General features: G+C 39.3%; 1 protein-coding gene across 2 annotated transcripts in view; it reads right to left on the reverse strand.

Annotated features, from left to right (window-relative positions):
- gabbr1b (gamma-aminobutyric acid (GABA) B receptor, 1b) overlaps positions 1-18,565 on the reverse strand; it is a 127,267-nt gene that overhangs the window by 49,123 nt on the left and 59,579 nt on the right. For both annotated transcript variants that reach the window (XM_083544271.1, XM_083544270.1), the window contains exon 7: positions 7,841-8,001. In XM_083544271.1, the coding sequence (XP_083400397.1) occupies positions 7,841-8,001 (161 nt within the window). The remainder of the gene's footprint in view (positions 1-7,840; positions 8,002-18,565) is intronic.

Consider the following 18,565-nt stretch of genomic DNA (forward strand, 5'->3'; position numbering starts at 1 on the left):
GGAGTGTCTGTACATTCCTGGCTTGGAACTAGTATGCTTTACATGAATCAGATTGGACCAGTTATGACAAACCTCCAGAGAAAAAAAATTTACTGCTGATTCTTATGACGAAAATAAGTAATGGACCATTCGATATATTTCATACAGTTAATCTGTACAAAGAGTCTCTAAATACTGGAGAGCTGTTTATATGTATATTTTATTTGTTGTATATCGTAAGTCTTGTGAACTGTTAAGTCGTAGTTCTCTTTGTTGCTCTCGTGTTGTGGCTGATGTGACATCGAATTTCACTCTGGGGATTAATAAAGTACACTCTACTCTACTCTACTCTTATACGCTTTGGGATTTCCATAGTGCAGCAACTATCCATGATTAGCAAACTAAACAAGCTTAACTACCTTCCTCTCGGTTTCATTAGGGTAACTGTCTGGGAAAAAAGCAGCTGGTTGGAAAGATATGGTTATCCTGTACTTTTTGTACCCTTCTTCTTGTAGAAGGTCGTACACACTAAACAGACCGGGAGAATCTGTGGTGAAAATCCGGTGACTGATTTCAAATTCCACGGTTATTGCACTCGCCATTACATCAGCTAAAACTACATTATAGGTCACGCTGTAATTATTGACCATGGCTCATTTGTTACTATGCACAATTTGTTAGCAGCGCTCTGCTCAGCCCCTCAGGACCATGACTTTTTAGTTATTATTGGGAATGTGACACTGACATGGTAGTGGGTGATGAGCTGGAATGAGCGTACAGCAATCAGGAACGTTGCTGCCGGGGTTTCAGAAGTGTTAATTCTGACTAGTTTATCCAGAAATAGGATTTTGCCAGAGGTTGCATTACGCGTTTTGGTAGCCCGTCGCAATTGTGCCGAATTCTCAATTCTTATTAGTCAGAACGCCTCATTTTTTTTTAATACTGTAACTACAACTCTGACTCGAATTTAAATCACAGGTTTAATGTGAATCCATTTCTTTTTTTATACTAACAACTACTATATATGTGAAAAGCTTGGCTTTTGAGACACACATGCATGTTCTTTTTGTTTATATGCAACCATCTAGGTCATTAAACGGTTTGAAAATAGACTTTGACCAAAAATATACACAAAATGACCAGATGTTCAACTTCATTTTCATTGGTAGAATCCTCCTTAGCATGAACAGCTTTACACACTCTTGGCATCTGGACTGTTTGTTTCTGCAAACATTCAGCTGAAAAGCTTCTTCACTAGTTTCTTTCTGAGCTTGTGATTCAGTTCATCCCAGAGCAGTTCAATAGGATTTCGGTGCAGTGACTGGGCAGGTCATATAATGCACAGTCAACAATAACATAACAATCCAGCCGACTGTTTGCTCTGCAAATCATTGTCTTGTTGTATGGTAAAGTTTGAGTCTATGGTTTCATTTAACTGCAGTACAGATGAAATTGCATTCTGTTGAAGTATGAAATGGTTGCCATGTTGGTTCCTGTCACCCGGAATATGTCTTCAACGTTCCCTGGTCTAAAACAACGCCAAACCCTTTAAGCTTCCACCTCCATGTTTGACTGTGGAGGAGAAGCAGTATGCTAACATCTTTACTCCTGTTCTATGTTATACAGAAGTTCTTCTTTTAGAGACACAAATGTCCAATTTGGACTCATCTGTCCACAGAACTTTCTTCCAGTCATTCACTGTCCAATTCTTGAACTTCTGACAGGCACTGTAACTCTGTAAAGGATTTGTATGACAAATGTCCACTTGATCTACCATAAGTCTAACAATAATATAAAAAAAATATAATATAAAAAAATGTGCTTCCACAGAAGAAGGTCGCGAAGAATTTCAAGAGAAACAAGAGGTTGATAAACAAATGATGATGTATATAGCCTCTAGAACATATGTAGCAACAATTGTAATTCCTAATCGACATAAACAATGTGTCATGTTTTTCCATTCTTGAACAGATGCTAAATAAATTGTAATTGCAAGTAAATTGCTGTAGTATAAAAGGAAATAAACCCTTTGGAACATGATGTTCTAGAAAAGTAATCAACTTTAGGGAATCAGTCATTCGTCAAAATTGATTATTATTCCTATCTTATCTTTTTATCTTACATTAACCCTGATGTGTTATATATTGTAATATACTGCAACACAAGTATCATTTATAAATAATTCAGCAATTATTAGAATTGATTAGGCATTTACAGTATATATAGTTAAGTATTTGTATATATGAAGGTAAAAATAGTCTGAACCTGATAAAGAATCACAGGGTTTTAAAAGTTCAAATAAAAAAAAAAAAAAAAAAGTAATTGCATGTAGGGGCCTGAGTGATATTTCTGCTTTGAACACACATCGTTCTGCATCTGTCCTCAGCAACTGGCCAACAACCGGAGGGTTTTAATTAAGTTTTATAATCACGCTTTATGTTGTATAACAGCCACGATACAAATTATTTTTCGTTCTCCTGTACATTAGAACAGCTATAAACCCCTGAACCAGCCTTTTTTATTTCCCCGCTTCTCTTAAAATTACTGTAATAAAACACAAAAAAAGACTACTGGAATAAAACTGAATTGAACTGTATTTCACTACTAATGAAACTAAATTGAAATGCATTGAATTGAATCGATTTCAACTGAATTGAATTAAATATTACACACATGGTGGGTTAAAGTTTTGGGTTAAAATCTGCTTTCTTTTCACTCGTTTTCTTTTCAGAAGCATTTTCACCATCGCTTGTTCCTTTCTTACTTCCTCCACTAAAGAAACTTTTTAAGGGATGTTTGTGTAACACTCATATTAATAAATAGCTGAGCAAGTCGTAAAAATGGAAATGATGTTTCCTGAAATTGCACCACATGTAAGTAAGGATAGTGGCTCTTAAACCGCAAAATGTACGATGAATAATACAGTGTTGCGTCTGTGGAACGCTTTGTAGCGACTCTTTCATAAACGGGGTACTACGGTTCAAATGATCTTCAAACAGTAACGGTGTGCTTTATTTTAAATTGCTTTATTTTTTTAAAGGAACTTCCTGCTGTTCCGACTCTACTACAGCTACAGTCATGCAATTGTAATCAAGTAATCTTGTCTAGAGTTCTCTTTAAATGGACCACTCTATGCCGCCGAGGATGATTCCACATAAGGGGTTTCACTGTGAAGGGTTAAACTTAAAAACTATGAGGATGGATATAAACTGAAATTAATATAAACAGTCTGCTACCATAGGCTTAAAGGTTCAAACACCATAAACAATCAGGTGCCCATCAGTGAACAGTTGATAACAATGATAGAACTTTAATGAAAGGACATTCAGAGTCACTCAGATGAGAATGGCTTCCTTTTTAAATCTGGTTCCTCTCAAGGTTTCTTTCTCATGCCATCTCAGGGAGTTTTTCCATATTAGGGACAAACTTATGCAGATTAATTAATAATCAATAAATGTATATTCATAATCTATTTATTACTGTAAAGCTGCTTTGGGACAATGTCCACTGTTAAAAGCGCTATACAAATTACGTATAGAGAAATAAGAGCGACATAACTAATAGGTTCTGATCCCAATCCAGTATAAATTTGACTACACATCCACTGGGCTGAACTCACCTGTTTCTATCCAACCAGCTCTTTTCTATTTTGTTTATTGCACTTTTTTCCCTTCTATTTCTGTTGCAATTCTGGGCCATATTTCCTGAATTTTTTCCTGTTTTCTCTGCATTGCTCTTTTTGACATGTGGCTGTTTTGACCACGATTCTACCTGATGATTTGGACTCTTAGTAGATTCATGTCATTTATATGCACTTGCCTCTAAATTCACGACAACACTGTTTTTTTTTTTTGTATATTGTTATTCTAATAGTGGCATCAGATAAAAACTAAATATGATGCAATGTGATGCAATTTGCAATTCGCATCACCGAAACATTTGTTGTCCACATACGCATTGTATAAGTAACAGATTCATATCATCTAGTTAATGAATAGATGATTATTTTGCTAAAATTGATCACCTGTCATTGACCAGGTTAAGAATTTAGTATGTACTCATTTCTGAGCTTTTGTGCACCCTGCTTTATTTTCTTTGGCAAGAAAAACAAGTAGGGAAACAGAAGCAATAAGGCCACTAATGGCCTGGCAGCATATGCAGCCTGAGTGACTCGCTGATCTAATGCTGGGCTCGGAGGAAATTAGATTGCAGTCCAATCAAAGTTAATAAATGTTGACACCCTGTTTAAAGAAAGGCCACAATCAGAGGTGACACTCGAGCTGAATCCTTAATGACAAATAAACTTTTGCTGCTTTGTGTCTTCTGGTGAAGCCTTTCTTATTCAAATCATCTGCCACTAAGCTGCTCGCTGTCCACGGTACTGAACATCTATTCTATGTAATATATATTTACGACTTTTCCAGTCATATGTGGTTATTCCCCAGACCGTTAGCACAAAATTGGAGGCACATAATTGCATAGAATGTCTTTGGATGTGGAAGCATTACACTACCTTTCACTTAGGAGATCCAGACCTGCATGAAATGCTCCTGTGCACAAAGCCAGCTCTATTAACATATGATTTACATGGGTTTAGAGTGAAAGTTCTTGAGTGCTCTGCTATGAAGCTCTGACCTCATCCCTATTGAACACCTTTGGGATAAATTGGACTGCTGCACCCCACAGAAGTATCTGACTTTACTATTACCTTGAGGCTAAATAGGCACAAATCTCAACAAGCACACTCAAATATCTAGTGGAAGTTCTTCCCAGAAGAGTGGATGTTATTATAAAAGCAGAGACAACATGTATAATATATAATTTATTCAGTATATGCATTAGTAATATATGCAGTATATACACACAAGTATATGATACTGTAAATAACCCTTTTGTGCATATTTTTGTTCATTAGGAAAGTATTCACTTTTTATATATTTTGTTTAGTGATCAGATGGAAGCCTCGGTGCAAAACAAATAAATGCCTGCTTGGATTTTTGCAAAGAAATTTCAAGTTTTCTTGCACTGAGAGGATGCTTCTGTCTGGTCACTCTGCCAAAAAGCTCGGATCAGTGGAGTGTCACGGCAGTGATTGACCTTCTGCAAGATTCTTTTATCTCCACACCCAATCTCTAAAGCTCAACCAGAGTGTTGATTTCTCTGTAATTTCTCTTACCGCCGTCTTTTCTGCCAATTGCTCAGCTCAAGGAAGAGTCCTGGTTGTTCCAAACGTCTTCTATGTAAGAATTATGGAGGTCACTGTGCTCTTGGGAAACTTCAAGGCAGAAGAAATGCTTTTCTAACATTCCCCAGATCTGTGCGACAGACACGCGATCCTGACTTGAGTTCTGCAGGCGGTTCCTTTGACCTTATTGTTTTTTTTTTTACTCTGATATGCATTGTCTATCCAAATGTAGAAACATCTCAAAGATGTTGCAGTGACATTTGATGTACCTGAGCTAAATTTCAAGCATCATAGCAAAGGGTTGGAATACATATGCATTGTTATTGTATGTAATTATAATGTATTATATGCATTATATTATTTTAAATGCATTATATGTGATGTATTGAAAGAACTAATTAAGGCAATTTGCTATGTGATTGCAACCTGAAAAAAAACAGGGAAATAAATCACGGCGTCTGAATACTTTCTGAATGCACTAATCAGTAGTTTTGCTTATTTCCTTTTAGCCATAATGACAGTTGTAAAACATGAATATGGATCTAGCAGAAAATTATTTACACTAGCTGTCATGATTACATTTCACAGTAAGGATTATACACACCATACATTTGGATCTGTAATTAAAACTCTGATTTGCATCAGAAAAATAGAAAATAATGGCATTTCATCACGCACATTTCTTTTCCACAATATAAACCACATCACAATTGTTCAATCACTTACAGTATTGTGAGCAAACTAAGTTACAAGTTACAAACTTTGAAAGTTAATCACAAGCCTACATAAGCACCTGATAGGTTACCAAGCAAACACTGACATGGTTCTGGGACATCCATTAAACAATTTAGCCTCCTTTATAAATTTTTATAGTATAAGTACTATATAAAGTACTACAAAGCGAAAATATCTTCAGTTCAGTAAACACTGAAACTGGAGAATCCTTACTTGCAATAAACTGCATTATATAAACGATTACCTGCTTTTTGGTGTAGCGTCAGTGTATGTTCAACCGTACAGTCTCTGTATAAGCAGGAATTCTAACGTATTATAGACGGAGTGCATTAATATACATTTTCCAATTGTTAGGAATGTGGAAATGTGTAAAAAAAAAAAAAAAAAAACAGGATCTGCATTATATACAGTATTTGGTTACCATTTATTCTCAGGTATATTTAAATAATTATTTTTATATATAACCTACAAATACCCATACTATATTAAGAAAGGCACACCATTTATTTCTGTGTTTTATCAGACTGCAGATAAGCATGAGCACTACATTAGGGTCTCATCTGGTCTGTATGCTTCTCCGTATGCAAGCTCAGCTGTGCGCTTTGTCACAATAACTCTGACCCGCTTGCTTCATCTATTGACTCATCTGTCCTCCTTTTTGAACTAAATGTAAAAGGACGCAATCTCTCTCTCTCTCGCTCTATTTTCTTTGTGATGGGAATCTGTGGAGTTATGTGTTTGTTTGAACTGAAGTCGCCTAGGTAACAGTTGCCATGCCAACCACCAGCCCCCAGCATCCCCGTCCTCCCTCGTACCTTTGAAGTAGGGCTCCAATGCAGAGCCGTTTCAGCCAATCACAGTGGAGCTCTTAGAAAAGCCAACCAGTCACAGCAAGTTAACTGTTTACAGCTTGTGTGTGTGCGTGTGTGTGGGTCTTCAAGTCTGAAACTCTCACTGTGTGTATGTTGGCATCTCTGATGCGGGGGAGGAGGTTAGCAGGTGGGAAACGACGGCGTGAGGGAAAGAGAGAGAGAAGGAGAGCAAGAGGAGCAGTGCGAATAAGAGCGATCGTCCCGTGTTGCAATAAAGTACACATAATCTACAGGGAACTACATTCACAAGCATAACGAACCGAGTCTCATTACTTATTTGATCACAACGAGTTCCCAACACGCCACATAACGAGCTGTATCAATCACATGGGGACGGTTTGTTACCGAACTAATCACAACTAATGACAAATTGCTCGGACAAATTGCAAATTGACGCAATACGCCCTCGTCGTATACCGAAGCGTGCTTCAAAGGAGACACAAACAACTCCAACCCTTCTCTGGATACGTACTTAATAACATCCACGTATACGGTTACACAGTGCCGTGCGAAATGCATCACCTCGCAGCTGTGTCTTATCCACACTGAAAACAAAACAGCACGTGTTTCTTATTCGTTTCTCTCTAGACCTTTTGACTGACTTGATTCCTTTCTACCGTTTATGCGATAAAATTCTTTTATATAAAATAACCAAAAATACAATACGGACGTTATCTTCAAAAAATACATACAGACACCAAAGTAAATGCATTGCATCACCATTTACATTTACAGCAATTGGCAGATGCCCTCAGCCAGAGAGGCATACATTGATCTCATTTATACAGCTGAGAAGTTAACAGGTGAAGGGCCTTGCTCAGGGGCCCAGGAGTGGCAGGTTGGTGTAGCGCTTAGATTTGAACTTATGACCTTCAGATCTAAAGTCCAGTTAAATACCGCTGAATAAACAAGTGTAAGTATATGTTAGTAATAGTTTTAAAAATATATGTACATGTTTACTTGACTGTTTCAATAACATAAATAACAGCCAATTTATTGTACAGCTGCACAAATAATAAGTTGTTTAAAATGAGATTTTAGTGCTTTAAAGACAGAGATCATCACTTACCCGGCTATCGTAGTAGATCATTTCGAGCTCGTAGTCTGGCAGAATGTCTGTTCTCTTGTTCACCAAGTCAAGCGCCATCTGAGCAGAAGGCAGGCACGCTTGACCCCCGGGCCATCCTCCGCTCATGGGGAACAAGGCGCCGATGTAGAGCTTCTTCTTTCCTAAAGCAGGGCAGGACCATGAGAGGAGCAGAGTGAGCGAGATGAGCGCGAATCTAAGACAGGTCCCAAAGCGCCAAACCTCAACAGGATGCTGGCCAGCCATGATTCAATGCGAACCGATTTGAAGGAACTACTGGGTGATATTTTTTTGCTTAATTAAATCCGCTTGTTAAAAGTTAGTCCAAGGAGGGAGTGATGGAGTGGAGGTCACACTGCGGACTATTCGTTCAACATTTACTTTACTTTTGCCACATACTTTACACATGAGTTTCAGACAGTTTACCATCTATGTTCATCCACAAGAGCCCGATCACCTATATAGCCGATTTCTTTCGCCATTCAATTGCTGTAACTGATTTAATAGCAGTCATGAGGAGGCTAATAAGGCTAATAATTAACACGGGCGCAGGCCAGCAAGTCAGTTAATTGAATTTGGCCAGTCAATAGAAGTTGATGATAATTAAACAGAGCTGTTTGGTTTCAGCCGCAGGTCATCAACTGAAGTACGTCCCACATTACAGCTTGTTCATGCAAGTTTCGAAAAAATTCAAGAAGTGTGTTTGTATTTCAAAGGACAACAACCAAGAACATATATCCCTGGTTTGTTAATATAGCACTTTTACATTAACTTTGACAGAAAAGACGCACACGTCTGCATACTCACGGCGTTCCTGAGAACATCACTTCCGTTCATTTTCGAAAACAAATAAACGTCACATTTTTGTTAACAATCACTGCAGTGCAATAACATCCACTCAAGCTAAACCCTCCTCCGGACATCTCATTGCGCAAAACTACGACGGCGAAGTTACAGCGACAGAACTACTTGCGAGCCGGGCCGTGATTTGGCTAGTCCAGAAACCCTGTAGATGAGATAGAACAAAAGAAACGGCGTCATAAACGCTGCACGAGGGGCCGTGCTTGCTCGGGATGCAGCAGGGAGACTGAGGGAGAGGAGCAGAATGTGCCAGGTTTAGAGTGAGAGAAAGAGGGAGGGGAGGAGAGAGAGAGAGAGAGAGAGAGAGAGAGAGAGAGAGAGAGAGAGAGAGAGAGAGCTGCAAGGCAAATAAAGGGGAGGGCTCATGCTCGCTCCTTCTCTGTTTCACAAACCACTTTGAATTTGCAACCCTTTAACGCAGGCTCTCTCATTTATCTCCCTCCTCCCTCTATTCTCTGCCATCTATGCACAGGATTTCTCCATCACATCTCCAAAGGGACCTGCACATGCTTTCATGCTTTCATGCTTTCATGCTTTCAGCACCTGCTACTTATGTGCTTTTATCCCGTGTCAGTGTTAATGACGAAACATTTAATGATGAAAGCGGAACAGATGTGAAAGAATCTCACTCCGCCCATTTGTAGCACTGTATATATACATATATATATATATATATATATATATATATATATATATATATATATATATATATATATATATATATATATATATATAAAAACAGTTCATCACTTTGTCCCTCTCATACACCTTTTCATCCATCTCCATCTGCCAATCAGTGTGGAAGCATTTAATTTATCAAGGATCATTAAGCAGTAGCAAGAGCTAAGCCAAATTGCATTATCACCACAAGGATTCTCGCCATCACGCGATCCTCCACATCTTCATCACCGCACTCTCCTTCCTCTCTCGCAGGGCTCACTAATCCCCCCGGGACTGTGCACGTACACAATACAGAGAAGATACTCCCACTAATCCCTCTAAGGCGTGTACACGTTCAATGTGAAAAGATGCCGGAAGAAAAGCCGGAAGAAAAGTGACACCTATGCTTTCTCAAACACTGTTTTCTGTCTCTTTGTGTGTTCCATCAGTCTGCTCTATCTAATCCTGTGGGTCTTTTTACATTCATACATTCATCCTCTTCAACTTCTCTGTATTTCTCTCTCTCTCTCTCTCTCTCTCTCTCTCTCTCTCTCTCTCTCTCTCTCTCTATATATATATATATATATATATATATATATATGTGTGTGTGTGTGTGTGTGTGTGTGTGTGTGTGTGTGTGTGTGTGTGTGTGTGTGTGTGTGTGTCTTGGAAAAGCATTTAACCTTCAACAAGTCCAGCGATCTTGATGATATCATTACTGTCTAGACAGTTTTGCAGTATGACTGTGATGGAGCGTGTCTGGACAGTTGTGTGCACCGCATGACCATCAAACAAACCTGTAATCATATATGTGCTAGAAATGATAGAAATTACATGCATAGAAATTACAATGCTATTTAACCAACTAAATATAAAAGAGGGAGCTTTTTACATGTCACATGTACATTACAGCACAGTGTGTGGTCAGAGCACAGGGCCAGCCATAATACAGAATCCCTGGAACCTGGAGAGTTAAGGGCCTTGCTTAAGGGCCCAAGAATGGCATATTGGTGATACTGGGGCTTGACCCCCTGACATTCCGATCAAAAACCCACAGCCTTAACCACTGAGCTGCCACTTCCTGTGGTGTCTCAGTCATGTCAAGATGAGGTATAACAAATTGTAATTATTTATTTCGCCCATCTGAGATCAACGCTCAAGCCAAGTTATACGCAGCAGCTTAGAAGTATAATGCGTCGCTAATGTGTAGTTAAATCTAGGACACCAAAAACTCGTGCTAATTGTGCTTTATCCAAGACAACAAGACACGGCAGAGAGCCAACACATTACTCGGGAGCACTCACTGGATCCTTGTCCCATAAATTCTGCCGACATCTTGGTGCAAAGCTGATTAGCCATTCTGAACTCCGTCTTAAACAGTCGGGTAATTTTATTAAACGAGACGAGCACTTTAGGGAAAGTGCTCTGCTGGAATGGAGTCGCTCTGGTCCATCTACAGCATCGTTTTCCTCTCTCCCACCTTCGCCTCTCCACATACACATCACCTCTAAGACATGTTATGCCTGTCACGGAAGACGTAACGCGTATAATGAAACAGACAATTAGAACACCATCTGTAACTCGTATACTGTAGATGTAATGTATTCCCTGTTTGCATGATTTTGCCCTCCCTGTTTTGCCTCATCGTTTCCTTGACAACAACACATTGTTTTACGTCCCAATCCTCAGGTCTAGTCATTGCTTTGTTTTCCTTACTATGTTCACCTGTTCCTTGGTTTATTTTTTATTTTTGTGTGTGTGTCGTTTAGCTTCACACTGTAAATACATGTCTTGTATTTTATATAACAGCCAAAGATCATCACATACTGACGTGTGAGCTTAGTATAGCTTTATTCTCAAGTGCACAATAATTTTTTTTTTTTTTACTTTTTAAATCAAACTGCACACCGTTATTTTTTTTTTAGTGCTCTTACTGGTGAATTAGCATAGCCTATGTCCACTAAATCCACTTTTACAGCAAATGAAGCACTAACCACGTAGTTCTCCTGGGTGTTATTAAAAGCTATAAGAGAGCTTTTCATTTCCACACGGAAGTCATGCGCTCTCAGAGTATTTATACCTCCCCCTACCACACTGTATCCTGAATAAAACAGTTGGTGTGAATGCTATAAAAGTAGACAATGGCGAATAGAAAGTACAGAGCAAAGTCCAGAGTCCGTCGCCTAGTGCTGTCTTTCTGTCAAGCTCCTTAATCAGGAAGTCTGCTTGGTGATCATCCATAATTCATAATCATCTTCTTCTTCTTTCGGTTTCTCCCATTAGGGGTCGCCACAGCGGATCATCCGTCTCCATACCCCCCTGTCCTCTACATCTGCCTCTTTCACACCAACTACCTGCATGTCTTCCTTCACCACATCCATAAACCTCCTCCTTGGATTTCCTCTTTTCCTTCTTCCTGGTGGCTCCATCCTCAGCATTCTCCTACTGATATACCCCATGTCCCTCCTCTGCACATGTCCAAACTATCTCAATCTCACCTCCCTCACCTTGTCTCCAAAACGTCCTACATGTGCCGTCCCTCTAATAAACTAATTTCTAATCCTGTCCATCATCGTCACTCCCAACGATCTTCAACTCGGCTACCTCCAACTCCACCTCCACCTCCTGTCTTTTACTCAATGCCACTGTCTCTAAACCATACATACTTAATATCTGCTTCATTTAAAACTACTGATTAATTGTGTTTTATGGTTTCATTACATAAATGTCTTTTAATCGATTTTTTATAACATTTGAAGTTACATTCCAGGCTACATTATAATATTGCTAATACACAGGAAAAAGAAATTATAATACGTACAGTTTTCTTTTTTTGTTGTTTTTTTACCAGGCCAGACAGCACTCAGTTTAAATCTGGACAAGTCAGCATCAGTCCGATTAAGAAAAATGGGCCATTTCTTATAGTGGTTTTAAAGTAAATCTTTAATATAATAATAAACCACTTTACTGCCTGGAACGTCTAAATGTATGATGTCATTAATTTCCATAAACCGGCTCAAATGAACCAAACTAATCAATTTAACTCTTCAAAACTTGTTTTTTCTCTAAAGCACTTGAAATGTGCCATGCTTGAATAAATGCTGTCAAATCCGGTATGGCTTTCCATGTCCGCTTTTTTGAAAGGAATGTCAAGGTTGATGGCAGCAGGAGAAATATTGAAGTGAAAGTCTTTCCACTTGAGAGAAATCCAGCAGCTGTCATATGGCGCTCTGGGAGACTGTAGGAAAAAGAGGAGGAGGAGGAGGAGGAAGAGGAAGAGGAAGAGGAGGAGGTCAGGGACTTTGTGCAATGTGCACAAAAAAATGATGCCTCAAGACACCACTAAAATATCAAAACTTTACAAGTGCTGGAGTAATGAAAATGGTCTTGTATTAGCAGAGCCTGAAGATCATTTTAACATGCTTAATGCATGCGATTAGACTTCAGAGTCTAGTTTCCAAATGCAATTTGGTTTCAAACTTTGCAAAGTAAGAATCATAGACAAGATCCACTAAAGACTACAAGAACACTCAGTCTTGAAGCTTCCAGCCCAAACAAAAGCATTATGATTGCAGGGAATACACAGGAATAAATCTGAAACACTCTCAAATCAATGGTTTGGTTGTTTATTCCCACTTGATTCATAGATAATAATGCCACTTTGCACCACAATGAGACATTACCAGGCATTCCAGCTTGGCAAGGGTGATAAGCTCGAAAAAATATGAAGTCTTTAATTACAGCATTGCGCTGTGCTCTTGTTGTTATCTTCCCGAGAGAGACAAGGCTGTATTTTTCTACAACACAAAAACCCTTTATGTGCATCTCTATTACAATATCACACCAATAAAGAAGTTGAAGGTTGTTGTGTGGAAGGTCAAAGAAGCGAAAACACGATTACGGCCAGGATAAATCCAAAATCCCACGTTAAACAGCATAAACCGGCTCTAATATGTGCATGTGATCTCCCATAATGATATAACTTGTGTCATATGACGTTCATTAAACCAGTTCAAGCATTTATAAAGTTTTTTTTCCCCTGTAAAACCCGTAAATAGAAGTAGCACAGGTGTTATGACAGCCACAGGTGTCAGAGATTTAAGACATGCCATTTTGGTTGTGAAAAAGCTGCCAGATAAATCTAAATTCTTCCACAGTAATGAACGTTCGCCTGCCCTCCACAGGCAACAGGAAATGAGCAAACTGACAGCTGGCTGCTGGCTAATGATCATAAGGCAGTGCGAGCGGAAAAAGTTACACAGGTTGCCAGGCTGGCAGCAGGATGGAGCGATTGGACCTGCTGGTTGCCAGGTCACAGCAGGCCGCAGCGATTGGTTTCCCAGGTTGCCAGTTCGCCAACAGGGCGCCACGATTTGTTGCTTGGTTTGCCAGGTCACAGCTGGGCTGCACGATCACCTGTCGAGTTCCCTAGATGAACACACTGAGTCCACCGAAGCAGCGTACACCTCAAAAACGAATGAAGGCATACAAGTTATCGGGCGCCATTTTTCCCGCCTTCCTCAGCAACGAGCGAAACCGAAGAGCCACACCCAGTGGTTTGGTTTAAGGTGGGAGAAACAAAAGACGGCATACAAATCCCACAGTTGTCTGATTCAATGCCTTCCTCCTACCCACTTCTCTTCCACAATGCTGCTGTGGGAAGATTTCTGCAGAGAACCACACACTTCTCCTCTCATCACCATAGTAATCCTTTTATTTGCACGGCACGGAGAGCGCGCGCTCACGACGGATTCGCTTCACTTGACACCAAATTTTATTTGTTGCTAAATTCCTGGATTTGAAATTGCATCAGTGCCCGTTTTCCCCGGCTCCCTATAGGTAATTGACAGATTGCATTCTCGGGACGAAGAGGAGAGAGAGAGAGAGAGAGAGAGAGAGAGAGAGAGAGAGAGAGAGAGAGAGAGAGAGAGAGAGAGAGAGAAAAGGGAGTGAGAGAGAGAGAGATCACTCGAACAGCATGGAAAGGCAGAGCGAGAACCTAAAAAAGCAAAGCACACAGAGCCTGAGCAAGCTCACTCCGCCTTGTGTGAAAGCATGCTCGGGTTTGTCGTTTCAATATGAAACGATTGTAGGGAGACCGCCGAAGCTATCAGCAGTCGAGTGGCAAATCGGTAGCCAGCGCGCTCACTCCTCTGCTGAATTGGAGTGTGAAATATGACCAGGCGCTGCTTAATAACACACCTGCTGCTTAGAGCGTCTGTTCATTTCAATCCTCTGCTAGCTCAGTGATGGGTAAAACTCTTGGCTCTGGAGCGATGACTCACCCCGCTGATAACCTCTCTCTAAGTCCAGTCTATTCATTCATTTCACTCAATCATGCCTCTAGAGCGGACACGGAAAACCGAAAAGCATCCTCACAAACAGAACATATCTGCTTCCTAATAATGAGGTTAGCAGCATTGTTCTAGCAAATAATTCAGAAAACTCCACTTGACTGTCCGGCTGACTTCCAAATAGTTTGATGAAATTATAATATAGCACCTCAAGAGTCCGTATTTTGTTCCTTTTACATAACATACACGCAAACTACATTTGAAAAATGAATCTAAACGACCACTTTATTCAGTTTTTAGATCAATAAAGGTGCACATTTACAGGTCATATCTACTTGAGGTTGTAAACTAATTGTGTTGTATAGTTTTCCCTCAGAGTGTTTGCTGGATAGATATAAAGATGGTGATTATAACGAAATAAATGTGTTTTTTGTGCTCATGAAAAGCAAACTCACTCTCCACTCACTAATTATTATTACCAGCTGTGCTCATACTGCAGAATTCAAACACAGCAAAAAGAGCAACTAGCTAACATCAGTTAACTAACACTGTATATAGTCTTTCAAACTAAACATTAGCTAGCTAACTATGTAACTAGCCAGGTAAAAGACAACATGGAAAGCAATGTGTAGAATCTGAATTTATAATTAAATGTTTTGCATATGTTGTGTAATCTGTTTTATAAATTGATCTGTGTTTTCCAGCCTGTATTTTGTTTTTGCTAACTAGCAAACTAGCTAGTTAGCAGCCAGATAGTTTACCAACCTTGGCTTTGTGTTTTAAAAAATGTGAATTACAAGAACAGACTTCTTGAGTTTTTCATGGCCAATTATTATCGATAGTAACAAATACGTTAATAATGTTAAAATGCCAGGTAAACGAAACAAACTAAGGTTTGACAAACTAAACAAACTAAAGAAGACTTTATTCAGCAGAAATAAAGCCTGGCATTTCCATGGAAGTTATTACAAAAAACAGTTGATTTATATACCCTCTTCTGCCATCCTTGTAACAGCCATCTTTTTTATTTTCTAATTATTCCCTCATCCGCTGCCATTATCTTTATGGATGCTCAGGTTCTTTTCTAATTAAACAAAATAATGGTGGCAGAGCCCACATTTTTAAAAAGTAGCATGGGATTCACTCATGTCCACTTCATGACCCTCTGTACTTAGTATCACTTCAAATCTTTTCAAAAGCTATTTGTTCTTTTGACAAATGTATTATCTTTACAAATCACCCCTTAGGAACAATATATGTTTTGCTTATTACTGTTTTAAGTGTGCTGGAGTTTAATCACACCGTCATCACTTACTGTTATACATCGACCAGGCATAACACTATGACATTATAACATTATAACAGGTGAAGTGAATAACACTGATTATCTCTTCATCATGGCACCTGTTAGTGAGTGGGATTTATTAGGCAGCAAGTGAACATTTTGTCCTCTATGTTGACGTGTTAGAAGCAGAATTTTTTTTGACAAGGGCCAAATTGTGACGTCTAGACCACTGGGTCAGAGAATCTTTAAAACTGCAGCTCTTGTGGGAAGTTCCTGGTCTGCAGTGGTCAGTATCTATTAAAAGTGCTCCAAGGAAGGAACAGTGGTGAACCGGCGACAGGGTCATGGGTGGCCGAGGCTCATTGATGCACGTGGGAAGCGAAGACTGGAACGTGTGGTCCGATCCAACAGACAAGCAACTGTAGCTCAAATTGCTGAAGAAGTTAATGCTGTTAATGCTTGACAGGTCAGAACTGTTTTGGCAGCAAAAGGGGAACCAACTTAATATTAGGAAGGTCATAAAGTTATGCCTGATCGGTGGCCAGAAAGTTATGCCTGGTCGGTGTATACTGCTTTGTAAAACATGATAGAAACAAATTATAATAAAAAAAGGTTAAACGATAAAAAGCACCACAAGTTCCTGACTTAAAAAAATCTTAATGTACTGCATCTATAAACCAAATAAAGCGTGAATGTACCGTAGACGAAGATAAATCAATCAACAGTTTCCCCAACCGTACAATCAACAAGAGTTCCTTTAAAGAAATTGGATGTTGTTAGCAGATACCACGAAAGGCCAAAAACAGCAGGATGGGCCTGTACATTTGTCCAACTGAGACGTTCCCCTCTCATTCTTTTGCCATTTCCAAATCCTACAAGTTACCTGCCAACTCTTACTGTTACCTGCCTACTATATTTCTAATCCTTTCTTTTTTACAAAACTTGTACACCCTGCCTGCTTGTCTTTCTTGTGTTTCCTGTCTATTCTACATCCAAAGCTTCCTGACCCAAGCTCTCTCTCTCTCTCTCTCTCTCTCTCTCTCTATGGTTGGATATAATAATGTTAATGTGATCCGCAGCCCATCCATAAAACACACTTTAATCAGCCTGGCTGGCTGCAAGCTCCCTCTGCCAAACACTCTCTGCTATTTCTGGTCCCTACATCCCTCATGTTTATGGCGCATCTCTTATGATTGTGTTGTCACGCGAGCGCTTATTTCATGCTCCGAGAGCGCTCTTGATTTTTTTTCTTCTTCCCCAGAATTTGTTTCAATGAATAAGAGACGAGGGAATTTCTAGGTCTGATGCGATGGTATTTCCAGGTCAGAGAAGAGGAGGAGTACAGTAGAGAACAGAAGGGAGACGTTGATAAACAACGTAACAAATCGAGTTAGCACGAATCAGCATTCTCTTTGAGATGGAGCTGCAGAGGCTGCAGAATGTAAGAAAGGCATCCAAAATTATATATATAGTAAGATCCATAAAGGGCTCTAGTCAAACAGCCATCAACTCTGCATAATGACTTGAGGGAAAAATTGAGGAATGGGACTGGGCTGAGAATCGAGATGCTGTTTGAATAATTTCTCTTTATATCTCCAACACCATATCTCTCTCATTTCTCTTCATATCTCCAACACCATATCTCTCTCATTTCTCTTCATATCTCCATCACCATATCTCTCTCATTTCTCTTCATATCTCCACCACTATATCTCGCTCTAAATTCTCTCTATATATCCACCACCACCACCGTGAAACCACTTAACCTGGGCCGAGCTGACAAGCCGATGGAGGCAGAAAGGGTCAGCAGGACACGCCGATAAATCACAGCTCTAATGACAGGGGAAACTGCAGCTCACAACTGATAGGCCATTGGCCATGCCTCTCTCGCTCCACCGCAGCCGTCAAAATCATCAGCTTGAGACGGACTTGGGTGCAAAAAAAAAAACCTGAGAGTATTTGATGACCTTGAAGGGACAAGCTGGCTTACCAGGTAAAACATGATTCAGCCACCGGCCCCATTATGGCACTTTTAATAAACATGCAGTCATGTCGTTTTTTTATATTATGTTCTGGTAATGAGGACAAAAATTTAAAAAGCCAAATAAAGTCTATGTATTCATAACTGGAAGCGCTAAACGTTACAGATTGCCATATCCGTTCTGACCAAGCAAGTTAAACAGGAAAGTCATTCATATAACTTTTTATAGTAGCAATGGTTTTATACTCACATCTAAGCTATGGAGATTAAATGGTATCAGACTTGGGCCAAGATGTAGGCTGCAGTATTTTGCACAAAAGATCATATTTTGAACAAAATCATTAAATAAACCAATTAAATACCAGACTTGAGATTTTCCATTATTAGCTGTATAGGCTCTGTAAACAACATTATGAACAACATGTGAGAAGCATGTGAATAGACATAAATAACAAGCAACATTGATTATTCAAACACAAATTTCCCCAGTGTGGGACGGATAAAGGTATATCTTATCTTAATGTAGCTCTTAAAATGGATATTATTCTGTTTTACTTGTTATTTGAGTTGGAGCAGTTCCAAAGCGTTTCAAAAACAAGCATCAATAATAAAAATATTTTATTGAT

The sequence above is a fragment of the Silurus aristotelis genome (genome assembly GCF_946808225.1).
Source record: "Silurus aristotelis genome assembly, chromosome: 6".
NCBI lineage: Eukaryota > Metazoa > Chordata > Actinopteri > Siluriformes > Siluridae > Silurus > Silurus aristotelis.